At 42.9% G+C, this 27,504-nt stretch overlaps 1 protein-coding gene across 1 annotated transcript in view; it reads left to right on the top strand.

Moving 5' to 3' along the window:
- The first annotated feature begins 1,954 nt into the window (after window positions 1–1,954).
- Window positions 1,955–27,504, top strand: part of DRP2 (dystrophin related protein 2) — a 39,315-nt gene continuing 13,765 nt past the window's right edge. Inside the window, exons 1-10 of the mRNA XM_016195700.2 lie at window positions 1,955–2,050; window positions 13,788–13,964; window positions 17,903–18,066; window positions 19,751–19,907; window positions 21,339–21,459; window positions 23,022–23,290; window positions 23,636–23,782; window positions 24,213–24,291; window positions 26,060–26,120; window positions 26,425–26,486. Of these exons, the coding sequence (XP_016051186.1) occupies window positions 13,848–13,964; window positions 17,903–18,066; window positions 19,751–19,907; window positions 21,339–21,459; window positions 23,022–23,290; window positions 23,636–23,782; window positions 24,213–24,291; window positions 26,060–26,120; window positions 26,425–26,486 (1,177 nt within the window). The 5' untranslated portion in view covers window positions 1,955–2,050; window positions 13,788–13,847. The remainder of the gene's footprint in view (window positions 2,051–13,787; window positions 13,965–17,902; window positions 18,067–19,750; window positions 19,908–21,338; window positions 21,460–23,021; window positions 23,291–23,635; window positions 23,783–24,212; window positions 24,292–26,059; window positions 26,121–26,424; window positions 26,487–27,504) is intronic.

The following is a 27,504-nucleotide window of genomic DNA, read 5'->3' as shown; positions in this document are numbered from 1 at the left end:
CTTCCTCTTTCTAGACCTAGACTTTGGTGTTGTTCAGCGTGCTGTTGAGCTGGTGCCAAGGGTGAGCAGTGAGTCAGGTTCCCATGTGTTCTGTGTGTGCCTGTCACAGTCATTCTGTGTCTGTGCCAGCCCAAACAATTTCTCAGAGTGTTCCCTCTGGTCTTTCTTCTAGCCAACTCCCCGCTCCAAGTCATTCTAAGTCAGTTGTAAAGGACTCCTGGGGCTCTGGGTCTGGATGGTGTTGAGAAACCCTGAAAGCTGCCAGGGTTAAGACTGGCGCCGAGATTCAGAACCAGGCCTGGGTGAGGCTGGGCAGCTAAGAAATGCTCTGTTGAGGGTGTGAAGATTGAGAAACCGGATGTGCTTCCAAAAGCCCCTTCACAAATCAAAGGCCCTTTCTGCGCCTGCATGGGGGCCTGGCTGCTGCCACTTTGGCCAGGCAGGAGGGGCCACTCATGCATCTCTGAAAGCCAAGCTTGGGGGAAGGGGCAGCTGGCTCCCATTTTGTTTGTTTTTGAAGAGGAAATCAGGCCTGATCGCTAACCTTTTACTGAAACCTGCAGCTTAAGTTTTAAAAATTCCCTCTCAGAAGAAAACACCCACCCTACACACACACACTAGTTATTACCTGGCTGAGGGTTTTCAATAATAGTACTACTACTACTACTACTACTACTGCTACTACTACTACTAACAATAATAATAATAATAATCAGTCCTTGCAGACACTTTGTAAACACTAATCCCAGGTCCTTAGGGCTAGGAATTATTTTCTAAATCCCAGTGCCATCAGAGCTTGTAGAGTTTTTAAAGGCAAATCAATAAAGTTAAGCAACCCACTCCCAAAACAATGTGTTTCTCTCTCTCTCATATACCCATGCTGTTCTTGGAAAGAATGCTTCTTCTTATCCTTTGCCCTGGCCTGGAGCTTCTAGGGCTTTAAATATGTATGTTTGTGTAGGAGGATAGGGATGGGAGTTTTCTGACTGCTATCCATCCACCCATCGATCCATCCATCGATCCATCCATCGATCCATCCATCCATCCATCCATCCATCCATCCATCCATCCATCCATCCAATTTACTCATCTCACAAATATTTAGTAGGTGACCTACTGTGCACTGGGCACTCTATAGAGTGATATAATCCCCTCCATACTTTTAGTGGCTTTACCTAGGTCTCTCAGGGTGTTTGGAACTCCTACTGTCTTCTCTCTAACGGGGTAATAGTGAAAAGAGTAAGGGCTAGTATGGACAGAAGGAGGAAGAGTGAGTAGGGTAATTGTTGAAAGGCAGCATGGAGGAGCTGCATTTTCTCAAGTCATTCAAGGGTAATTTTGTTTCCCTCATTGTTTAGGCTTTTTCTACATGTAGCTCCAAGAGGGGGCAAGGATGGAACTTCGGGGTGACTGACAGACTGCCCTGGGCCCAAGACTACACCTTGGGTACCAGTGCAGACTCTGGGGCTGAATGTTTCAACCTCCAACACAAACTGAATCCTGGACTGGCTACCAAGGGGCCCTGCCAGCTGCTGGCTCTGAAGTTGATTTTGGCTCTGGGCTAGATCTGTGGAAGTTGGGGCCCAGGCTCCTCACTCAGCAGCTTGTATTGATCCCCGGGCCTCTTTTGTCTCCTCCTCCTCAGTGGAAGCCTCTCCCCCTCTCCCCGGCTGCCTCTCAGCCTCTTCCGCTTTCCTCCTCTGCTTCTAATGAATTGAAATTTCTGAGAGCCGCCAAGACTCTGGGAGTTTGACAAAACTGTCCTTGCTCTTTCTGCGTTTGCCCAGTCAAGGGTATCTTTGCCGGAGGTTGGAGTGATGCTGCTAGTCCCGGTGATATGATTGCATAGCAACACAGAGTGGCTCCGAGGGGAGGAGGAGGAGAGGGAGAAGGAGGGCAGGGAGGTGGGAGAGACAGAGGGAGAGTGTGCATACAGCAGCTGTCAGCATCCTTGTCTCAGGGACTTCTTTGCTGATTCACAGAGGCAGTCCAGCCCAGGCCTCCTAGCTCCCAGTTGCTGCCTGCTCCTCAGACCTGACGGACTCAGAAGGTAGGCCACAAAGAAATGATTTTTAAGCCTCGGCCTTTTTCTGCTGGCTGAGAGGAGAAGACTGAGGGATGGGAAGCTCCAGAGGTGATGTGTGTGTGTGTATGTATGTGTGTGCATGCACACGCCTGCCTGCCTGCTGCCTGCGTGTGCCTTTAGGGGAAAACTTGCATTAAAACATACCCACAATGAAGTGGCCACCGCTTGGATTCATGGGGGAGGCGGGGGGGGGGGGGGAAGATGCTCAGGAATAGAAACTCAAGCCAATATGGGCAACTAATGAATTAGAAGGTCCACAGTTTGCTCCTTTAAGAGGAGAGGGCTATTATTTGTTTGTTTGTTTGCTTGCTTGCTTGCTTGTTTTCAATGACATGCTTTTTGTCCATGGGTGGATTTCCTGGTGGGAGGGAAGGGAAGGGGTGTGGAAAGCATTGATTAAAAAGGGAGGAGACAGGAAAGGTGGGAACTTGCAGCACGTTCCCTGAATAAATGAATGTCTGGTCCACAGACAGGATACCAGACAGGACACAGGAGTGCCTCTGAGGAGTAAAAGGGGCTCTGACCTAGGAGCCTGGGGCAGAAGGTGCATCCCCACCTCCGCATTTACTTCCTGGCTCAATCTGTCTTCCTTGTTGCTTTTTTTCCCCTTGCTGTTTCCTTGGTTTCCTTTTTACCCCCTGTAATCAGGAAGCACCTTTCTACTCTTAGGAACATAGCTTAGAGTGCTTTGAAATCGGGCTTACCTCTCCTGAAGTCAGACACCCGGTTCCTTCTGCTCTCCTTACCTTTCCCCAGCATCAGGCCCAATGCCCCAGCCTGGTAAGTGGGCCTGAGACTGTGCAGGGGGTTAAGGCTTATCCTGCCTTTGGTAGGCAGATGAAGTCAGGCTGCTTGGGTGTTGGGTCCAAGCAGGTTGCTAGGCTGGGGTTGGGCTGGGGTGGAGTGAAGCAAAGAAGGAGGGACGGCAGCAGTGGTAGCTCCCTGCTTCCATTGAGAGCATGCTGTCTGGGAAAGAACATACTTTTCTCTTATGTTTTCTTTTTGATTGTTCAAAAGAACAAAAGCCTTTAAAAAGCTCTATATCTAGTTCACCTTAGCTCCTGACTTTTCCAAAGGAATCCTTGTTTCTAGATGAAAGGCCCTAAGGTAAATCACCTTTTAAGAGACCCTGTGGGACCCCAAACCTCAGATTTTCCCTTTGGGATCTGGGTGGGGAGATGGTTCCAGACAACCTCAGAGCCTTTTAAAGAATACCCCCACCTGAAAAGGCCATGCTGCGAGTGGAAGTGATAAGTGTCCTGTCCCTGAAAGAAGAATGAGCCCCTCTTTTCCTGAGTAGGCCAGCCTCCATCTTACAGTCCTGCTTCCTGCAAACTATTGCTGGGGGATGAAGGTTCCTCTTCTTATGGGATTTGTTCCCCGAGGCATTCCTCCCTTGTTAAATAGCTCTAAGCTCTGGGCCAGAAGGCCCTTCAGCTCTGCTGTCACCCAAAGGAGGGCAGCGTGGCTTGAGGCAGCAAACTTAGCAAAGGCCCAAGAGCCAGATGCAGAAAGCACATTTGGGTTGCAGCACTTTGAACTATAGATACACAGAAGTTTCTCATGTTAAATCTGCCACAATGCCAGATAGGATGGCTTCTCGCTAATGAAACCCAAGAGATATCCTTCTAAACTTGTGGTGGACACTCACTCAAAGGGAACCCACTCTGCAGAACCATAGTATGAAACTACACTCCTCCCTTACAAAGGATTTTAAACACACAGCAGCAAGTTAAATAACAAGAGAGATAAGTCCTTCAAGGACAGCATTTACCAAACCGATATTCCATAGGACACGATTCTGAGAGAATGTTAATAGATTCTGTTTTGAAATAAGGAGTGGTGGTCGAGGTGGTGGGTACATTCTATGGCCCAATAATATTTTGAAAATGCTTTAAAACGGAATTCTCTTCTTAGAGACTCTATATAAGCATATTAAAGGTTCTGAGGACTTGGACATGGACAACAGTGTGGCGATTGTGGGGGTGGGGTGAGGAGGTGGAAGTGGGCATAGAGGTGATAAATAGTGATGGAAAAAATAAAATAAAATAAAAATGGCTCCTAAGGGAGCAATGATAAAAATTTAAATCAAAGGCTTAGGAAGACTGCTCTAGTTGCATTCAAAGGGACCAATTTAAGGTAACTATATTTGTACTTCTCAGGCAGATACATAGCTGCAAAGCTATCAATAATATTTTAGTATCACAATTATTATTAATATTATTGGGTTGTTTTTAAAAATTCTTTCTGTGGTGCCTAATCTGCTAGCTTGGCCTTTACTGTTTAGCTGTGATAACACTAGGTAAAATTCTTTTTCTGTAAATTTATGTAATTATGGATTGATTTCAGAAATCCTCAATTTGTTACTTAAATATCTGTAACTTAATTTAAAGCTCATTTTAAAACAAAAGATAATAAAGCATGTAATATTGTAGATATAAAAAGTAAATAAAGGTTCTGAGGATTGCTATAAACAAATCTGTTTAATTTTGTTTAACCCAGTATATCCCAAAATGATTTGACCAGGGAACACTTTTCTACATGGGAAACACTTTAGCATCTTCCAGACATGGTTTTGAGAATTGCTGCTCAAAAAAAGAAAGAAAGATAGAAAGAGAAAGAAAGAAAGAAAGAAAGAAAGAAAGAAAGAAAGAAAGAAAGAAAGAAAGAAGGAAGGAAGGAAGGAAGGAAGGAAGGAAGGAAGGAAGGAAGGAAGGAAGGAAGGAAGGAAGGAAGGAAGGAAGGAAGGAAGGAAAAAGCTGGAAGAAATTGTCACATGGGAGGAAAAAGAAACTTGTAAAATAATCTACTCCAACGCTGCATTTTTAAGTGTGAAAAAGATTGAGAGGTTAATCAGATTGTTCTCTTTCCCAAAGCTGATGAGTATCTAGGAGAGTGGAATCCTTATCTCCTGATTCTCAGTCCACTTTGCCCATATGCTGCTTCTCTCGCAAGTTCCCTCCTGTGAAATTAGCCCCAGGAAAATGAGGCAGGTTTAAGAAATAATCCTGTCATTTTGAGAGCAGCATTTTTATCTCATACATTTCCTTTAGTATTTTGTTATTTTCAAAAACTATGAATTTTTTTTTCAGCATGGGATTTGTTGCATTTTTTAAACAATGTGTTATGAAAATTTTTATGCATTCAAAGAGGTATAAAGAATAATATAATGAAAATCACGTTACCAACCACCTAGCTTAAGAAAAAAACATTACCAATACAGTTGAAACCCTCTGTCTATCCTGTGATTAAAGCTCTCTCCTTCCTTCCCTCTCTCCAAAGTAACCCTTCTCCTGGATTTGATATTTATTATTCTCATGCATTTATTTATACTTTTACTACATATGACTGTGCCTTTAAACAGCATATGCCACTGCTTTATATGTCTTAAAAATTTATATTGATGGTCTGAATTCTTCTCCAATTTGTTTTTGTTTTTTTTTCTATTCAGTGCTATATTTGTGAAATTCATCCATGTTGTGCCATGTGGCTCTAGTCTCTAGTTAATTTTTTTTATTATTATTGTATGGCATTCCATTTAATGAATATGCCATGATTTATTTATCTATTCTGCTGTTTGTAGACAATTAGGCCACTTCCAGTTTTTGGTTCACAGTTAGGGATACTATGATCATTCTGGTGTAGATATTCTTATGTGACTGTTGCTATCCAGTTTGTATCTAGGAGGGAATTGTCCCATCACAGGGTCTGAGAATCTTCACCTTTGGGAGATATCATCAAATTGCTCTCCCAAATGGTTTACTAACTTGCAGTCCCACCAGCAGTGTATAAAGGTTTCAGATGTAGTGCATTAATTGGCTATTAGAATAAAATTCTCCCCAAGGGATATGTCTCTCATTTTGTCACTGGAAAATAAACTTTATTTCAAAATTGCTTGACAGCTAATAACTTCTCAGGAACACATTTCATTATTTCCATTTGTAAATGAGGGGGTTGGCCTAGATAATCTCTAAGATCCTTCCAGTTTGACGTTCTGAGTTTCCATGATTTATTCATTAAGTGAGAGCATCTGAAGCAGAACCTTGTTTTTTGGCTACATTGCAGGAATTATTTTAGGAACACATAACAAGGTTTGGTACCAATGAAATATGTGTCTCGTCTCTTAGCGCCATGCTGTCAGGTAGAAAGGCAGTGCTGTGAGAGAGACGGCCATTATGCAGCATTACCTTGGATTAGAGAGTCCATGAGAAGGGGTGTCTTCTTCCCACTGCCCTGTTCTTTCCCAAGCCTCTCTGGTTTACAAGTCTTCCCTATTTATTTTTTTCTCCCAAGAATAATAAACGCTTGTTATACACACATATATATAACATATATATTCTTTAAACACATGCATACACACTCACACACACACAAACACACATAAAGTGTATAAACTCAAAAGGAGACTCCTCTTCATACAACTCTCCAGAAGGAATGTTGTTAAGCAGTTTTATGTGTCCTTGTAGACTTTCTTTCTGTGCACACACACGTAGACTTTTTCAAAAGTTTGTTTGTTTGTTTGTTTGACAAAATTGGAGTTCTATAGGACACTTGTTTTCTTTTACCTAAAATATATACCTTTGATATCTGTTCAAATGAGTGCATACAGATCTACCTCTTTTTAACAGCTGCATAATATTCCATTGTGTGAGTGGCTACAATAATAGATAAGATTTGAGTACTTACTACATGTCAAAGGCTATAAATTATCTCCTTGCAACAAGGCTACGAAGTAGATCTTTTTGTTATCCCTATTTTACAGATGCAGAGACTGAAGCACAGTAAGGTCAGGGAGCTTGTCCAAACCTGTGCTGATGATAAGTGGCAGAGCCAGGATGCAAACCCAGGCATCCTGGCTCAGAGTCTGCACCCGTAACTGTCCTGCTGTGTGGTCTTTCAGGCATAATCCACTTAACTAGCCTCCTGTGGATGGGCATTTGAGTTGATTGCAGAATTTTGCTATTGCAAACAATACTGCAGTGTACATACTTTTCACTTCTGCAAATATTTCCATAGGCTAGGTCTTAGATGTCTCCAATTTATAAGTGGATAAAGCTTATTCATTCATACAAAAATATATACTGAGCCCTAAGGCACTGGGGAAGCTCTGAGGTCAGACTAGGGGAATTGACCAGCATTGTACTTCTCAGATGTCCTAGGAAGGTCATTTAAATGTTTTGTAGGGTTTGCCAGCTGGGTGATACCCCAGACTCACTGAACCCTGTCTGTTCTCAGTTGCTTGTGTCTTTGCCTGGGTTAGAGGCATGATGAGTCAGCTCTTGGGCTCCCGCCTGGTGACCCATAGCCAAAAACCTCTATTTGCTCAGAGTCAGTGACTACAATGCCTCAGAGCCTGGGTTATAGAATTTACAGAGGAGGAATAGTGTAATAGTGAAGAACTGCTATTCTGGGACACATCTGCTTAGATAAAATCCCAGCTTCTCAGCTAATATTCACAATATCACTTTAAACAGGTTACTTACTGCCTTTGTGCCTCCATGTTCTTATCTGCACAATGAAGACAATAGTAGCTGCTTCATAAGCTTAAATGACTTATATGTAGACCAATTAGTTAATATATGTAAAACATAAAATGTAAGTAAGTTTAATTCTTATTATTTATTTGTCTATAGAAAAGCTGCTACACCAATCTTTTCATAAAACAGTTAAAGACATCCATGGCATTTTTGTGAGGAGTGGGGAGGGAGAAAGGGAGAAACTATCTGTTAAATAGCTAATATATTCACATGGTTCCATACTCAAAAGGTACAAAAGGATATTCCATAAAAACTACCTCTCTTATTGGCAACACAGGGCTTTTGTGAGTATGAGTAGTTATTCTAATTCTCAACCCAAGCGGTGATTATATGGGGACTCCTTTTATAATAATTCAATATATTTTACACGTGTTATGCACTTTTTGTAACTATATTTCTTAGTTTTAAAAAGAGGGAAAATCCCAAAGGAATGGAGAGAATTTTTGTACCCCTTTCTAGTAGCCACCCAGTTCCCTTTTCCAAAGGCAATTAATGTTAACAGGTTCTTTTGTAATACTTCCAAAGATATCTTATTGTATATATAAGCACATATTTTCCTCTTTTAACACAAATATCAACTAACTACCTTATTTTTTTTCTTGTTTTCTTTTCACTTAAAATTATCTTGAGATCATTCCTTATTGGCACATAAAGAGTTCTTAATTCTGTTTTTATTTTTTTAATTCAAAATATTACAGATGTCCCCTTTTTTCCCCATTGACCCATTCTACCTCTCACCCACCCCCCTCCCCAGTCCCTCACCACACCATTGTCTGTGTCCTTGGGTTATGCATATATGCATATAAATTCTTTGGTTGATCTCTCTCCACTCACCTACCCACCCCCACCTTCCTTCTGAGATTTGTCAGTCTGATCCATGCTTCCATGTCACTGAATCTATTTTGTTCATCAGTTTATTAAGTTCTTTAGATTCCATACATAAGCGAGATCATATGATGTTTGTCTTTCTCTGCCTGGATTATTTCACTTAGCATAATATTCTCCAGGTCCATCCATACTGTCCCAAAGGGTACAAGATCCTGCTTCTATATGGCTGCATAGTATTCCATGGTGTAAATGTCCCACAGCTTTTTTATCTACTCATCTTAATTCTGTTTTTAATAGATGTATAGAATTCCACTGTATGGATACACATTTATTTATTTATTTTTAAATATGATTTTGTTGATTTAAGAGAGGAAGGGAGAGGGAGAGAGATATAGAAACATCAATGAGTCATTGATTGGCTGCCTCCTGCATGCCTCCTACTGGGGATTGAGCCCCCAACCCAGGCATGTGCCCTGACCAGAACTGAACTGTGACCTCCTGGTTCATGGGTTGATGCTCAACCACTGAGCCACGCTGGCTGGGCCACAATTATTTATTTAACTAGTCCTCTAATAATGAATATTTAGGTTGTTTGCAGGTTGTTTTTGTTTTTGTTTTTGCCATTTCAAGACTTGCTTCAAATGCTAACATTCTGCAGACAGCATTTCACAGAAATGCAAGGAAATATGTATATCCAAAACCTTTTTCTTCATGACTCCTGGGATTTGTACCTACAAGGTTGAAGTCCTATACACTTACCTAAATGGAGTTCAATTCAATACATCAATTCAAGAAACATTCACTGTGTGCCTGTTCTGTGCCTGGCACTGTGCTAAAAATCTGTGGGATAGAAATAAATATCAGACATGGACCTTGTCCTCCATGAGCCAACAATCTTGCTTTCATGCTAAAATCCTGGTATTCATCACGTGTTTTTAAAGCTTTTATCTCTGTCCAAGAGAAACAATGTGTCCCCAACCACACTCCAATCTTCCTGTAAGGGCCTCCCGTGTGTAGCTTTAAGAACCAGAAAAAGAGTATTCCTAGTGGCAGGAAGCCACAGCTTGATATCCATCAGGGCCTCTAGAGTAGAGTACAGACGGGTTAGTCCCACCCCAAAAGTATCCTCCACACTACTCCATGCAAATCTTCCTCTCACCTTAAATCAAAAACATTTCTTCCATAAATACATCCTAAGTCCCTTCAACTTAAGGTGAGCACTCCCTCCTCTATGACCTCTCATTGTATGATTTGTGTCACACTTAAGGTGCAAATCATTTTCTCCCTTAAGTTCTACTTTTTTTGTTTATATGTCTTATTTCCTACACTTGACCAGTTGGGGACCAGACTGAATTCATCTCTAATTCCTCACAGCCTCTGCAAATTGGAAGAAGGAATAGGAAGAGAATCAGTATGTACAGGTAGTAATTTGGGACAGGGTGGAGATAAATAAAGAGGCAGAAAGAAGAATCTTCGTGTAGAACAAAGAGCACAGGCTGGGAGTCAGGAGGCCCAGGTTCACTTGTGTCTCAACATTTTCATCTGTCAGATGGGGTCATAATTCTGGTTGTGCCAACCTTACCAGGCTGCATTGAAGATCAAAAAAGATAGTATAGCAAGATACAAAGCATCTATACAAATACAGGGAATGCTAAGGTTTTGATGAGTGGCAACTCTTAAAAATTAACATTTTATAGATTAGCAAACCAAGGTCCAGAGAAGTGAAATGACTTGAGGTCACAGTCACTGAAAAAGTCTGAAAATACCTGAGGACAATAATGCTAGGACCAGAAGGAACATATTTCTGCCTGCATTGGGATTCGAAGTTCCAAGTTCTCTAACTCCTGGGTTTGGTTTATTTTTTTTTATGAGCAATCAACTTGAAATCAGGTCAGGAAGTTAATCTGTAGAGAGGTGAATCTCAAAAGAGAAAAAGAGATAGTTCATGATATAAGAAATACACCTGACCACTAAAAATGTAGGGGAAAAGTTAAGCATCTCTAATTATTAAGGAAATACAAAGTAATCCTCAAGATACCATCTTCACTTACAAATTTGGCAAAGATATTTTAAAAAGATTATTTCAGTGTTGGTCAGTGTGCTGGGAAACTGGCACTCTCATACATTGCCAGTGGTAGTATAAAGTGATCTAACATTTTTTCTAGAATGATTTAGAAGTATGCATCACAGTCTGAAATTGGTTCATATCCTTTGAACTAAGAATTCTCCCTTCTAGGAAAGTATCCCAAGGAAAGAATTGCAAATATGCACATGGCTGTTCGTTGCAGTGTGGCTTATGTCTAACTGTTATGATATATCTATTCGATGAAATAGTATACAACAATGATTACAGCTAACATTTATTGAACAGTGTACTATTTCCAAACACTATGCTATTATTTAAATACATTATTAATTTTAATCATTAGAGCAATTCTAAGAGGAAAGTATTGCTGTCATCCCCATTTGGCAGATGAAGATACTAAAGTTCAGAAAGGTGAACTTGTCCCAGACCACAATAGTTAGTGACATTCTAAAATGATCGTGATATAAATGGCAAATGAAAAAAAGCACAATACAAAATTTATATATATATATACATACACACACACACACACATATATATATATATCCTATGATGTCACTTTTATTTTTAAAGTATATGTATATACCTTTCATAGAAAAACTATGTAAGTCTTCATAGCTGTTAGTAATGGTTATTTCTGGGTGGTAGTATTATAGGTTAGTTTTATTTGCATCCTTATGATCTTCTGTGTTTTCCAGTTTTTCTATAAAGATGCATTACTTGTGTAATTGGCAAAAAAAAAATGTTAATATAAACAGAAGTCTGAAAACAATCCTATTGTGGCTTCATTTTTATCTGAGGTACTAATTCTTTTATGTTGGTATTGGATCAGAGGAGAGCCACCTGTTCAACTATTCTTTGGGGAATCTCTTTGGGGATGAGGACCTGTGTAATATCTAGGGAATTTGATACAAGAAAGTGTCTATAAATTTTTGCACCTTCGTGATCTGTAAGAGTTCCCAATGTTTGGACCATGGACCCCTGAGGTGGAGGGAAGGGTACTTATTGCAAGGAGTCTACAGATCTTTAAATGGATGTTTTTCTCACTCTGTATGTACTAAAAGTACAGCTACTATTGTAGGTATGAGTGGGTGAAGTGAGATGCTTTTTTAATTTTAAGAAGGGACACTTTCTTATTCTTAAAGTGTTGAGTAGCACTGAAATAGAGACTACAAATTGTGATTATTTAATCATCAGCATCAGGAATTAAAGATGTTCACTTCTTGCCCTTTGGATCAGGGTTTGCATGTCTTTGCCCAGCACTAAAAGATATCACTTTTATCATGTGCAAACATTGTCTTTGCTACCCATTCTCATCACATTGGTGTACATTCACTAAGCTGTCAATTGGTTTAAACATCTAACTTTTTCACTCGTATCTTCCTTTTCTAAGCTTAGCTCCTAACATCTAAAGCTGGCAGTGTCTCAAGCATAGCTTATTATGGAACACTACCCTCACACCCTACCACACTAGATTTGCTCCTCCTGCCTTCTTTCACTTACTATTGGCAGCATTATCCACCCAGCTCCCAAATTAGAAGCCTTTGACTTCTTCACTTCCCTCACCCTTCACTTTATATCCAACTGATCGCGAACCCAATATATTTTACCTCTTCATTGTATCTTAAAGCCATGCTCTCTGCTCCATCTTCACCACAACTGCCTGCCTATTATAACAGCTTCTTAATGGATTCTTTCCTTGGGAGAATCACTTCATAAGGCAGCCAGAGGGCTCTTTCTAAAATGCAAATCTAGTCAAGTCATTCCCTGGCTTAAAGTCTTCAGTGCCTCCCTGTTGTCTACAAGACAAAGCCTAGAATCCTCTGCTTGTCATTCAAGGCATGACCCAATCTGGCCACAGCCTCATTTTCTAACCTCATCTGCTACTTCCCACAAGGCACCTACCTTGTATTCTGCTCACATCATACATTTTATTTTTATGCTGTTTGGAATGTTCTTTTTTGTTTTATCTTTTCTGTCTAATGACAATCCAATTTCTATTTCATGACTCACCTCCAGTATATTTCCTCTAGAGAGACTGTTCCTGACATGACCAGGTAGAACTCGCTTCATCTATCCCTTCACTCCATCCCATCAATACTTATATTATTAATGCGAGTAACACTTTATGGCCTGATTTTCCCCATGTCTGTTCTCTCTGTATGTGAATTCCTCATGGGGCAGGTACCGTATCTTTTTCATCTCTGTGCCTCCTAAACTCTAGCCATACTGAACTAATTGTACTCTGGACATGCTAAGTTTTTTTTATCTTTGCACAGGTGGATCTCTCTGCTGGGAATGCCATTCTCCCTTTTCCCCTTCTTTGCAAAGACAAACATACACTTGTCCTCTAAGACTCACCTCACAGATGGACCTAGCGGGTATTATGCTAAGTGAAATGAGCCTGTCAGAGAAAGACAAATACCATATTATTTCACTTATATGTGACATCTAATGAACAAAATAGACAAAATAGAAACAGACTATTAGATACAGAGAACAGACTGACAGCTGTCAGAAGGGAGGAGTGTTGGATGGATGGCTGAAAAGGATGAAAGGATTAAGCAAAAAAACAAAACAAAACAAAACACAACAACTCATAGACACAGACAACAGTATGGTGATTACCAGAGGGAAACGTGGGTGGGGGGAGGTAGAAGAGGGTAAACAGGGGATAAATGATGATAGGAGACTTGGCTTGGGGTGGTAAATATTTAATACAATATATAGATGATATATTATAGAATTGTACACCTGAAACATATAATTTCATTAATCAATGTTGCCCCAATAAATTCAATAAAAATATTTTTTAAAAAAAAAACTCACCTCAAATGCAGTCTCTCTGAACTTTTGCACTTTCTTGGGTAGAGTTAGTTGTTCTCCACTCTGTACTTTCCTAGTCTTCTGGTCAAACTTTAATTATAGCATTTGCCACATAGGCAGTTTATTGTAATTATCAGCTTACATGACTGTCCCCTCCCCCACCGCCATCCCTAGGCTGTGAGATGTTAGACAGCAAATCATCTTTGTGTTTCTAGCACAAAGCATAATAGATAAACAATAAATACTTCCTTGATCAGTAATTAAAGTCTTTTATGGTACGTGGTTACCTGGGAAAAACTATTGGGTGGGTCAGTAAGCTTGGAATACTTACTTACATAACTGATGGAGGCACCTCTGGGTAAGCACTGGATTGATAGGGCTTTTCTAGGTCTGGACTCTAAATCTTCCCTTGTTATTCTTCCAGGTGCTTGTGCTCAATGGTTGGTGCACTGCCCATCCTCACCTCTCATGAGCTTTGGTTCTGATGCAATCTATGGTCATGCAGGGATGCCCTTACACATTTCCACGATGTCATGAGTGGCGGGCCACTGTCCAGTTCCATCATAGCAGCAGCCTCCGAAGTGCCTGCCCCCAGCTTCAGGTAAGAGGCCAATAGCAAAAGGAAGACCTGCGGAGAAAAGGTGAACATGGGATCTGTGTGTGTTCTTGTGGGTGTCCATGCTTCCTAAGACTCAAAGGCTCTTTTCATATACATGAAACCCCTTGGATAAGACGGGACCTCCTTCTGGCCCACCCTTTGTCACTCATGAGACATGTTATTGAGGGCGTGGGGCAAGGAAGTGTATTGGCTTGGAAAGCCAAAGGGCCCACCATGGCTGAAGGGGTGGTTCCATGTTAACCTCCCAAGAAGGGGTCCCAGAAGACCATATTCCTACAGGGCATGGCCTAGGAGAAGACAGGACCTTCCTTTGCCTTGGCTTCTCTGTGGCACACCTCATATACTGCACCTGAAGAATGTTCTCTCTCCTTCCATTTTCTCCTCTCAAGTACCTCGTCTTCCTTGAAGCTCCCGGCTCAGCCCCACTAAGAATCCCCTGAGCCTCATACCTGCCTTTCCTTTCTCTCTCCTCCCCTAGGAGTGTAGTTGTGGTACTTGTGTGCCTGCTTGTGTATGCTGGTAGGTAGACAGATGATGTGTGAGAGGCAGTAATCCCGAGAGGGCAGCCAGGGAGGCCCATGGGAAAGTTGAATTGACAAGGGAGAAGCATAAAAATATTTTGGCTTGCTCTACAGTGCTTTGGGGTCCAGAGGCCATGGGGGTGTGAGAAAATACTATGTCTCCTAATTTCACACAGGTGGGCTGTTGTGCTGAAACACTGCTGGGGATGCAGACAGCAGATGAATATACAGGGAAAAGGAAGGGAGGGAGAAAGGAGGCAGGCATGGAGAATGTGATTGCTGGGGAGCCCATTTTGGGAGAGAATAGTGAAGCATAGTCAAAGTCCAGAGAGGCATAAGATCCAGGTTCTCCTGAGCTTTTATTCCCCACATCTAGCCAGAGAGAAAATGCTGTATCTAACGTGTTCTCAAAGCCAGCACCAACTTAGAGTCCCTTGGTGCACCTACCCTTTCCCCAGAGTGGGACTTTCATAGGGTTAAAGGATTGAGAAGCCTGGGCCCTTTCCAAAACACTTGCCCTGTTCATGTCTGCATGCTTAGGCTATAAGCACAGGGACCTGAGGGCTTCAATTTATGACTGAGAATGGTGAGACTAACCCTTCTCTTCTGCCACTGTCCAGTTACTTCTCTTCCTGCCCTATGGCCCTGACGTCTTAAAGTTTCAAGAAATGAGGAGAGAGCCCTGTGGGGAGTGGGAGTGAGAAGCAAACATGTTGGCCAAATGTAGAAGGCCATTGATAGGGAAAGATAACAATTACTGTTTGTTATTTGCCTTTTGTTAGCCTGGCTCTGCTAAGTGGACTTGTGAGTATAAGGGGGGACTAAGAGGGGAGAACAGGGTGAAGGAACATATTAAGGGAGCCAAGTGGGGGGTTAGGAAACTAAGAAGAAGGCTAGAGGGAATGAAAGGCTAACATGGGTGAAGCCAACTCATTGTGGGTGCTTCCTACCGAACAAGGAGAAGTTGGTTGTAGCTGGGTCACAAGGGTCCATTTCTAACTCTGGGGCATTCCCAGTCCAGGAAAATCTGCAAGACTATCTTTAGCCTAATCACCCCAGCATAAGCAAAGCTGTGACTTGGAGCTAGAGCCACTCCCTGTTCTCAGGCTGCCATCCATTGCCACCCCCCATCCACCCCTGATGGCTCCATCCCAGACTCCCAGAAAGGGTCAAACAGCTGCTCCAACTATTCCTGTAGGTGGGCCTCAGCATGGAAACAATGTGGAACTGTGGAAAGCCCAGAAGACTGTGGGAGATAAATGAGGATGGGAACAGAACCCTTTTTGGTAAAAACGAAATGTTTCCCTTAGTGCTGAAGGGTGGGGGCCCAGCTTGGGAATGTTAACCTTTCCCCAAGCAAGTCTGCTGGAGAAGGAGGGTATCCACTTCCAGAAGGGACCTTGCCCCTCAGGCCAGTGACCCAGGGCAGCACAGTCAGGGCACAGGAGCCTCTCTGCAACTGTATCCCTGTTCATTTCTGCTGCTCAGAGCTGCTCAGTTCCACTTTCCCCTTTCCTTCCCCTGCAGAGGTCCAAGGCTGTCCATAGACCATCCATTTTCCCCATCCTTAGAGTGCAGTGAGAGATCTGGGGAGAAGGGGTATGACTTTCCCTCCACCCCTCTCTCACTCCCAAAGGCAGGGCATAGCACCCCCATGTTTTCACAGTGGGCTCGGGTGAATCTTCTGCTGCCCAACAACCCGATCTTGCTATCCCATGGCTCTGTCCCCAGGTGTGCCACACACATTCCTCACTGCCTCTAAGGACACTTAGCTTCATCAAGGACAAGGCTTATTTCTAAGCCCATTCTCCTGCCAAGCCTTTGGGAAATTGCTTATCAGAGAGGTTTGTCACCAAAGTGGTCTGATCCTTTCCTCCACCTTAGGGGAGTGGTGGGCCTGGAAGCAGAGTGAGTCCTTTGCATCTTCCATAGGAGGGGAAAGTAAATCAGCAGACACTACTCTCTTCGTGCCCCTCCTCAGCACCACGGAATTCCCAGTCCCACTCCTGCCATCCTTGCCAGCCTGGGAGGGGCCCTCCTGGCCCCGGTGTGGCGGGCCCAGTTGGGAGCGAGCCGGAATTCCCCGGGGACAAAGCTCTGATTCACCGGCTGAGCCCTGACATAGCCGCCCCCTCCAGATTCCTGGGGGGTCAGTAAACAAACAGGGTGACAGCTCCCGCCTCCTGGCCTGACGGAGCTCTGCTTGCCCTCCCTGCGGAAACCTGCTCAGAGCCTGTCAGGACTCTGCCTGTGGCTCACCAGGCACTGAGTCTGGATTCGTGCTGAGGGATAATCATGGAGCTGCCCAATCCTGCAACGGAATCTCCAGGCAGCACAGGTAGTGTCAGCTCTTGGGGATGCAGGGTAACTGAGTTGAAAGTTTTGCCCCAGAACCTGGCTGCTCCCTCACTTCCTTTATAGTATGTGGCTGCAAGCTGTGGTTTTAATGGGATGATTGGTTTTCTAAATTGCCTGGAGAGTCTTGTGTGGGGAGGAGGTCTTGGGTGAGGGGGTGGGGGGATACTAGAAAGTCTCAGCCACCAGCAGAACTGTTCTTTCCACAGAAGGCAAGAAGGTGGACAGGCAGGCAGTGGGTTTCCTGAGGCTAAGGTGGAGAAGCTCAGCTGAGAGTTCCTCCTCCACACTCCCCCTCACCCACCCCCAACTGCCCCCTTGGTTGGGCAGTCTTGGCATTATCCTGGAGGTAGTTAGCTTCTTAGGGCTATCTGGCACAACCCCATTCCCCCAAGCCCCACATTACCCCAAAGGGCGAGCAAGTGATGGGTTCTGAGCTTGGGTGCCAAAGGCAAGATTTTGGCAGGCTCCATGGCTGGTCGGTCCTCTTAGCTGCCCACTCTGGTCAGAGTTGTTTGGAGATCAGAATCTAAAATGCTGCTTCATCCCTTTCTCACTCCATGGAAGGTAAACAGTGCTCTATGGAATGATTTCCAGGTTTCCCGACTGGTGGGACATGTAGGTGGGGAAGAGGGAGATGGGCAGCCCCTGAGCTTTCTTCTCCAGAGGTTGGGTAAATGATGGGACCCTGAAATAGGAGCCTAGAGCTCACCTTGAATGCTGTGGGTGCCAGTGTTTGGGAAAACTCTGAGCAGCTCTTACCTAGTGCTAAGACTTCCAGGATTACATCTGGACAGTAGTCCTGGCAGAATTTACAATAATAAGAGTAATACTGATAGTAGTCAGCAGTCATATGTGACCGACCTATAACAAGAATGGACCTTGCAATGAATAGAACCACCGAGTCTTCCTTTATCTCACCCCTGAACACACTCTGGGACAAACCTTAATCTTCCTTTGTTCACACCTGTCCCACCCTTGCCTTCCTGCAGGCCAGGGTGAGGCACACTCCAGGGATCACAGGATGTCTGTGTTTCTGTCCAGGTTAGAGTTGCTGCCACCTCCCCTGCACCTCCTCAGGATGGTGCTGGGGTTTTCTGCCTAAGCCCAAAGCTGTTCAACGGGTCTGTTGATACAGCTGGATCCCTGGAACCATCAGCTATGAATCTGTGTTGGAATGAAATCAAGAAGAAGTCTCACAACCTCCGGTAAGACCTGCCCCCTACAAACAGGGCCCTAGGAACCTGGCTCGGACAATGTTGGGCTCATTTTGCTGCTACAGCTTGTCATTCTCCTGTAAGCTTGTGCCTCACCCTCTCATCAGCCTCGCTGTCCCCTTCTCCTTCCTTTCCTTCTCTGGCACTGGGGAAAAACCCTGGGTCAGAAATCAGGAGACTTGTATTTGAGCCTCAGGTTTAAGTAACTGTGTCACCTTGGAGAAGTGGTTTGCGTTATCTGAATTTAGCTTCCATTTGTTTGGATTATTTTTAACGGAAAAAATGGGTGGAGGAATAATACCTGTCTTAACTACCCCACAGTGTTGTCATGAGGATTCAAATAAGATCTGAAAATGCTTACTAAACTTAAAAACACTGATATATAAATGAAGGATATGATTATTCCCTCCTTCTCCTCTTCTCATTACTATTCTCTATTGACAGATTTCATCTGCTCTCTCTCTCTCATTCTTTCATCCCTCTGTTCCTATCCATTGGTTATTAACCCACCTAGTCCTCCCCAAATGAAGGGCAAATCAGTAAGAGCTGGAAGGTAGTCTCTATATCAGTTGTTCCTTTTTCCCATACCCCTATGTGTATCCCCTACTGCACACTTTTCTTCTCTACTCCCTATCATCAAAGCCCAAACCCACAGTTTCAGTTAAGTTCTGGTGGGGAAGACGCGGTGTGGAGAAGTTGAAAAAATGCAGGCTCTGGAGTCAAATAAACCTAAGTTCAAATCACAGCTTTATCAGTGACTTAACTGTGTGACCTTGGGTAAATTACTTAACCTCTCTGGAATAGTACTGCCTACCTAATAAAGGTGCTCTGAGAATTAGTGGAAATAAAAATTTAGGTAAAGGGCTTGGTCCAGGTGGTAAGGAAGCAATGAATCATTATTATTGTCAGCTAAGGGAAATGAGCTCGATGTCTACATGCAGCCTAGACTGGTCTCCAGTTTCCTACTACTTGGACCTCAGTTCATGGTTTATTTGTGGGGGAAGGTTGACGGAGATGATTATACAGTATACATTTTTTGAAGGTTTAAAATTTTTTTTTACTGTTCAGAATATTACAGATGTTACAGTATACATTTTTAATATGCCATATGCTAAACCTCTAACCTATGTTGCTATCATTCTTTGGGACCCTTGGGCCTCTTATATTTGTATGCAACCTTACACATGTGAGTGCCCATGCTCAACCCCCTGACTTGCCCTTCCCACTTACTGCATCCTCCCCTGCTTGAAGGGCAGGCTTTGAGAAGCCTTTGTGGATGAGCAGTTTGGCATGACTTGAGTTCCTCTAAGGCAAGAGGTCAAGAAGACGGCTGTCACCTCTAATGCCCTTGCTCAGTTTTCTACCCTTCCCAGCCTGATGCTGGACATGCAACTAATTTAACTGATGTCCACAAAGTGACATGTTAAACCACTTCAGTTTGGGTTTCCTCCCCACGCATGGCCCTACCCATTGGTTTTAGCACTGAGCTCCTTGTGAAGGTGCCTCTGTGGGTGGGTAAGACGGAGGGCTCTGGATCTCCTCCTACTTCAACCAGAGTAACTCCCCTTGAATGTGTTTTATATATTAATGTTCTACATAAGTGTTTATTTGGGAAAAAACGTTTTGCCACTTAAAAACAAAACTGAAAATCACTGGTCTTACCCATTGTGTGCAGCGCTCGCCTAGAGGCCTTCTCAGACCACAGTGGAAAGCTTCAGCTCCCTCTCCAAGAGATAATTGACTGGCTCAGCCAAAAGGATGAGGAATTGTCAGCTCAGCTGCCCTTACAAGGGGATGTGGCCCTGGTGCAACAGGAGAAGGAGACACATGCGGTAGGTTAGAATTATGGAGACCATGGTGTGTGCCTCTCAGTTGGGAAGGGATCTTTTCTGCAATACCTGACAGAAGGGCACCTAGTCTCTGGATAGACACTTAAAATAACAGGAAGCTGCAAGCAGTCCTAAAAATCTGTGGATAGCACTCCACAGAGAAAGTCAAATCTTTCCTCTCTATTTCTCCCATCAAATATTGGCCTCCCTTAAAATCCTGCCCTAATTTTTAATGGAACCATGGAAAATGAGCATAATATAACACTAAGTGAAAAAACACAGGATACAGAACCATATACAGTTGGATCTCAATTGTCTAAAATCCATATAAATGTTGTACATGCATACATAAAAACATAAGAAGGGACTATATAAAAATATTCACAATGGTTAACAACTCTAGGTGATGAGATTAGAATTCTTTTTAATTTTTATACTTTTCTGAAATTTCTAAGATTCCTGTGACATATATTGCCTTTATAATCAGAAAATAACAAGAGATTTCTAAAACTAAATACAGAATGCACTGAAAGAAATAACAATTATGTGACATGACAGAGATGTTAACTAATGCTACAATGGCAACATATTGCAATATAAATGTATCAAATAAATATGTTTTATACCTTAAACTTACACAATATGTCAATTATATGTCAATTAAAAATGCATACAGAATGGAATACAATACAGTGAGAGAACAAACAAACTATAATTGTGTTCCACAGCATGGTTGAATTTTAAAGACAGTACCTATATGTTGATTGGAAAAAAAAAAAGATACAAAAAGAGGATACACGGTATGATTCCAGTTATATAAAGTTCAAAAATGGAAAAACTAATCAGCGGTATTACAAGACAAAATAGTGGTTTTGCAAGTGACCACTATTTACGCAAGTCACCACTAAGAGAGTGACCAGAATGAGCCATGAGGGGATCTTCTAGGATGCTAGTGGAGTTCTGTTTCTTGATCTCAGTACTGGTTACAGAGGTAGAATCACTTACTGGAAATTCACTGAGCTGTAAACCTTTGATTTTTGTACTTTTTCCTATGTATAATTCAACAAAAATTAATTAAAATCTTAATATAATCTACCCCATTCTGGTTTTAATTTCTCTAAGCCCCTTCCAGGGGACTCTCTGAGTCTTCCAGAGAACCAAGATTTCCAGCCCCAGATCCCCATGATTCTCTTTACCTTGTGGCATAGAGATACCCATTTCATACTATGTAGATGTTAGACGTTCCAGTGTCAGAGTTATTATTTCTTCTGCCTGTAGATAGGACTGCACCTCTTTTTGTCTGGGTAGCCCAAAGGTACATGGTAATGCCAAAGTATCAAGTTACGCTGAGGAGAAGAAAGGTTGTCAATTGCAGAACGGAATGTAAAGCGATTGACTTCCCTTCTCTGCTGACCATGTTGCTAAACTTCACAGGCCTTTATGGAAGATGTCAAGTCTCGGGGCCCCTATATCTACTCTGTGCTGGAGTCAGCTCAGGCCTTCTTGTCCCAGCACCCATTTGAGGAATTAGAGGAGCCTCGTTTGGAGAGCAAAGGTGGGTGGTCTTCCTCTCTTCCCTCTTCTTTTTGAACTATGAACCATTAAACACCTTCCTGCCTTCCCCAAACTCATTTTCTCAGCTGTTATCTAGGACAATACTTTCCTCTTAGGAGTCCAAAGTTGGGGAGGAGAAAGATTCATACTGCAAGAAAAAGCAAAGAGAACAGAGTCTGGAACAGGATACACCAGCATGGGGCCCAAATTGTATGTGGCTCTGGAGCATCACATGTGGCCTTCTAATGGGGCATGGAAAAGAAAAACCAAAAGGCTCAGATGCATTGAGCTGATTCAGTGAATCAAAGTAGTAGTAGTAGTAGTAGTATGTCCTTTTAAAATATCCTGCTTTATTCCAACATAGAGAGACATGTGGCAATACTCTAATCAACCAGCAAGTAAACACACACACACACACACACAAAACCTCTTTAAAATCTAAAAAGTTAGGTGATGACATTTGAAGAAAAAAAATTGATTATGTCTTTTTGAAACTGATCCTAATGACTTCTGTCCCCTTCCCTTAATAGAGTGGGCCACTCTAGGTGTAGGTTCATATAAGGCAGCTAGGATCCATGGTGATTAGGTCTGAGTGGTTGCCTAGCAAACCCTCTTTTCCAGAAGAGTCTTCAACTCTCTGAAATTGACTGAATAGCCTAGAAGGACCCTTTGTCATTTGTCAATACCATTTACCCTCTCATTTACTTTGAGCCCCTCAGTAGGAGACTAGTGCTCAATTTACTGCCCAATGGGCTTCAGATAACACAAGCTCAAGAGGGAGCAGGACAGTTCCAGTTAGCCTGGAGTTTTAGGGCTCTGAATCTACTTCTGAAGGGAGGTCTGAGGGAGGAAGAGGAAATCTATAGTTTAGGAACCTAGGTGTAAAAGCTAGGCAAGTTATACTAACTTCCCTGGGGTTGAGCTTTCATGAAATGCACCCCTTCTTTGAATGGAAGTGGGCAGCAGACACAAATGCAAAACCACATTCCAGGGTCATGTGAATAGGACTCTGGATGATTTGCTTCACAGTGCCTCTTAAAATATTTTACTCACTATTTATCTTGTTCATTTTTAAAGAATATGAGGAAAACCTCATGATATAATAGAAAACAACATGATCTCTTGACTGTGGTAGTGGCATGTTATAAAACTGCATAGATCTAAATATATGCACACACACAAATAAATATGAGTAAAACTGGAGAACACTGAACAAAATTGGTGTATTGCATCAATGTCAATATCCTGGTTGTGATAACGTACTATAGTTTTTTAAGATGTTACCATCTGGGGAAACTGGGTAAAGGGTATATGAGATCTCTGTATTATTTCTTACAACTGCATGTGAATTTATAATGACCTCAAAATAAAAAGTTTACTTTTTTAAAAACCTGAATGTGCAAAAGAAGCTCAACCATGGGAAAATATGTATTTATATAAATAAACGCACAAATGCACGCACATGCCTGCGCACACATGCCCATCTTACAAAGGGCTGTCTTTGTCTTTCCCTGGGCTTCCCTGCCTGGTTGGCCTCACCTGGCCTCCTGCCTGCCCTTGCAGATACCTCTCCCAGACAGCGGATACAGAATCTAAGCCGCTTTGTATGGAAGCAGGCAACAGTGGCCAGTGAACTATGGGAGAAGCTGACAGCCCGCTGTGTGGACCAGCACCGCCACATTGAGCGCACTCTGGAGCAGCTGTTGGAGATCCAAGGGGCAATGGAGGAATTAAGCACTACTCTAACTCAGGCTGAGGGAGTCCGAGCCACTTGGGAGCCTATTGGGGATCTCTTTATTGATTCACTCCCTGACCACATCCAGGCTCTTAAGGTATAGCTGCTCCTCCCAGACCCTGACAACCTTCTTGCTCCTGAGAATTCATTGTTGATCAGGACTACAACTGAGCCTACCAGTTTGTGCTGGATTTGGGGGCTGGTTTAGCTAGAGTCACCTCTGTCCTTTTACTGTCTTCTCTTTCTCTGGTGTTTTCTGCGAGTAAAAAAGGAAGAGTATAAGGAAGTGGCCACCCACATCTTAGTCCTGTTACCCTAATAGGCAAGCACTTAGGTTGTGCTGTTGAATCAAAATCTTAAAGAGGGAGGAGTTGAGGGGAATGACTAATGGTTTCTATTTCCCACTCTCTGTCCATGTGGGACTTGGGCCCTAATTCTACAGCTCTTCAAGGAAGAATTCTCCCCCATGAAAGATGGAGTGAAGTTGGTGAATGATCTGGCTCATCAACTTGCCATTTCCGATGTGCACTTGTCAATGGAGAATTCCAGAGCCCTGGAGCAGATCAACATCCGGTGGAAACAGCTGCAGGTAGAGAAGTCTGGAGTGAGACATGGGGAAAAGCCTTACTATAACTAGGCTTGGGGGCGGAACTTCTCTAGGCCCAAAGGAAGTGAAGGCACATTTAAGTGGAACTTACATAATAGAAGAATAGTAGAGCACTTGGGGCCACGGAACAAGCTTATCAACCTCTAAGCTACAGGGAGTGCTTGAAATGAAGATCTGTCTAAATATGGATAGTTAGGGTATACAGGAACAGATGAAGAGTGACTATGGCCTGGAATTAGGGATGCACGTCTCTGGCCCTTGGGAGTGCTGTGGGAGGGGTGATGGTGGGAGGAGCTGGAACCGGAGACGAATCAGCCTATGAGGGAGTTCACGATGATCTCAGAGGCACCTGGAAATCCCACACTAAATATCTGGAATGAGTCCACTGACTTCCTACCTGTTCTTTCCATAGATGTCGGTTGGCGAGAGGCTTAAGCAGCTCCAGGATGCCCACAGGGACTTTGGGCCTGGGTCACAGCACTTCCTCTCCTGTACGTGAGACAAACTGAACTTTACTTAGCAGAGCTTCAGCCACCTTCCAGGAGAGTCTACTGTTGTCCCTTGGGGGCCTAGTGGAAGCCCAGTATACCTTGGCATTCCAGATACAGTAAGGATAAAGCAGTGTAGCATAATGGTTAAAAGGACACACTCTCAAACCAGAGAGACCTGGATCTGACTCACAGCTCCTTGACTTCATAGCTGTGCAAGCTTGAAAAAAATAGTTTAAGGTATGCAGGCCCCCTCACCTGGCTACAGTCCAGTTTTGAACCTCAGTTTTTCCCATATATAAAAAGAATTAAAAATATTACCTAGCTCACAGGGTTGTGAGAATTAAATGACTTAATTTTTTCAACACTATTTATTGAGGGCCTACTGTGGTCCAGGTACTCTTCTAGGCACTGGGACTACATCGGTGAACAAAACAGGAAAATCTTTAGACCTGTAGAGCTTAAATTCTAGTGAGGGAAGCCAGACCATAAACAAATAAGCAAAACGTATATGAAGTAAATTGGTGACAAGTGCTATGAAAAAAAGTAAAGCAACTAAGGCGCGAATAGAAAGTGATGAACTTAAGTGGGGAGAGGCTTTGCAATTCTGAATAGAGTGGTAAGGAAAGACCTCACTGAGAGTATGGCAATGGAGGGGAAACCTCAAGGAAGTGAGAGAATGAGCCATGTATATATCTGAGGGAAGAGCATACTGGGAAAAGTGAACAGCAACTTCTAGGACCTTAAGGCAGGGGTATGCCTAAGGACCAGCAAGGAGGCTGGTATAGAAGTGAGCAAGGAAGGGAGAGAGTGGGAGGTCAGACTGGTGGCAAGAGGCCTGAGCACAGGGGGCCTTGTAGGTTAGGGTAAGAACTGGGATTTTATTTTAAATGGAATGCAGAACCTTGGAGGGATTTGAGCAAAAGGATGACATGATCTGACTTATGATTCAACAGAGTCAGAGTGTTGGGGGTTGAGAGTGGGAACAAGATCTGTTAGGACGCATATTGCAATAATCCAGGTGAGGGATTATGGTGACTCAGATCAGGGTGGTAGCAGTGGAGATGGTGGCAACATACAGATCTGAAAATTAGATATGTACACAAAGCATTTAGAAGAGTATCTGTCACATAGTAGGAACTCAATAAATGTTAATGACAGAACTATTGCTATTATAATCACTGGTATGCAGTTATACTTGCAGAGGGCTCTTGTACTCAGGGAAATGGCAATGAGGAGGTTGACCAGGTAACTGAACCTCTCCTGGAACATCCAGAAGTTAAAGATATGGAGCAGAGAGGGGCATTCTTTAAAGAGTTCCTCGTCATAGAGGAATGGGAAGTACCATTCCCCATTGTTCCACAGGACGAGTAGCTTGACCTTCTTAGGGAAAGGCTTTGAGCCCCAAGAGAAATGTAGGCTCCATTTCATATCCACAGCAGCACTCCAGCTGCCTATAACTTAATGGTTAGAAATGCCAGCCTGGTCAGGGAGAAGACTGTCAGGATGGCCAAGATCATGCCCTTGCCACATCTTTGGCATGTGAAGATATCAATAACAGCCTTTTCTTCTTTCGTTGCCCTAAGATCAGGGAGAGAAGTGTATTCATTAGTTTTTGCCCCACACTTAGGGGCTGTTAAGATCTGGCAATGAGAGTCAGGCATCCCCTTCGGGGCTTGACCTGTACTTGGGAGGTCAGAGCAGAGGATTCTCCACGGACCTGAAGAGCATTAGTGGCCAGCTTCTTTCTCTTTCTCTTCTTCCTTACCAGCCTCTGTCCAGGTTCCCTGGGAAAGAGCAATTTCACCCAATAAAGTTCCATACTACATCAAGTGAGTCTGAATCAGAAGCGGATCAGTCACCTGCCCACCCCCTCCCTTGCCTGTCTTCTTTTCTACCTGTCCCTGTTACTCCTTATCTGTTGGAATTCCTTCATCCAGTCCAGCTTTCCCTCCTCCTCACCTCAAGAGCTCAAGATTCTACCTGGGTAAAGGTGAACCCTTGTGCTTTGGGATCTTCAGGGTTCACCCCTGAGTCCTGCAGCTCCTTGCATCTAACCTATCACTGAATAGTGTGTGCATGTGTGAGGGGGGTGGGGGAGGTGGACCCTGGTGCTATTGATGCTTTTGTTTGTAGCCACCAAGCTCAGACCACATGCTGGGACCATCCCAAGATGACAGAGTTATACCAAACCCTAGGTAAGAATTTGGAGTGTCCTGTATGGCTGGATATTGAGCTGCCTTTGTTCTGTAAGAACAGAAGGGAATCCCATTCAACAAGCAGATGGGGATAGAAATTAGTGTTTTGTCCTTTCTCCAGCAGCCTGCTTTCATTTCCCACCTGCACCTCCATCACCTGGAGGTTCTACATTCCCCCTGGACCATTTTATTATCACATTAGGGAATTAAGTTTATAGATGTGAACTAGATCTGCTTTGAAAGACACTGTCCAGATGTAATGAATGTGACTCTTAGGTGCCTTATCTTTTGCTACCAGACTCACCATTAGGTTGCAGATTTTATTCATGTTGATGTGTGTGAATTTATTTCATCTATTTTAACTGCTATAGAGTGTTCCATCGTATATACCACAGTTTCTTCATCTAGTCTACTGTTGATAGACATTTTGGGTTGTTTCTAGTTTGGAGTTAATAGAACAGTGCTGCTGAAGAGCTCTTGTGAATGTCTTCTGGTACACAGTATGTGTTTTTCAGACTACAGGTCTAACATTGTTTCAGTGTTATAATAAGCATTTTAAAAATTGAAATAGACTAGGAAATATGAAAGAAAGTGCAACAGATCTTTAGCAAGAGTCATATTTTATATAAATTTTATGTTTTTACTTTATAATATATAGTAAGGTATTGTTTCCTGAAATGTTTGATTCAGTTATTTATACATGCTCACATGAGTGTATGTATATTGGACTATGATGTAAAATGAATTTCTCACTATGTGTCCTGGTCAAAAAACATTTGAAAATCACTGATCTGGATATATAACTGGCTGGGTTGTAGCATACCTGAACATTCAATTTTACTGGGCAATACCACATTGTGTCCAAGGTGATTGTACCAGTTTATACTTCCACAGGCAGTTATTCATCCACATCTTTGTTAACACTTGCTATGGTCAGACTTTTATCTTTTGCCAGTCTGGTGGGTGTATAATGGTGCTTTTTGTGGTTTTAATTTGCATTTCCCTGATCTGAGTGGGT

Source organism: Miniopterus natalensis, chromosome X, assembly GCF_054644295.1.
Source record: "Miniopterus natalensis isolate mMinNat1 chromosome X, mMinNat1.hap1, whole genome shotgun sequence".
NCBI lineage: Eukaryota > Metazoa > Chordata > Mammalia > Chiroptera > Miniopteridae > Miniopterus > Miniopterus natalensis.
The sequence above is the reverse complement of the archived record's forward strand: the minus strand, read 5'-3'. Positions and strand labels throughout refer to the sequence as shown.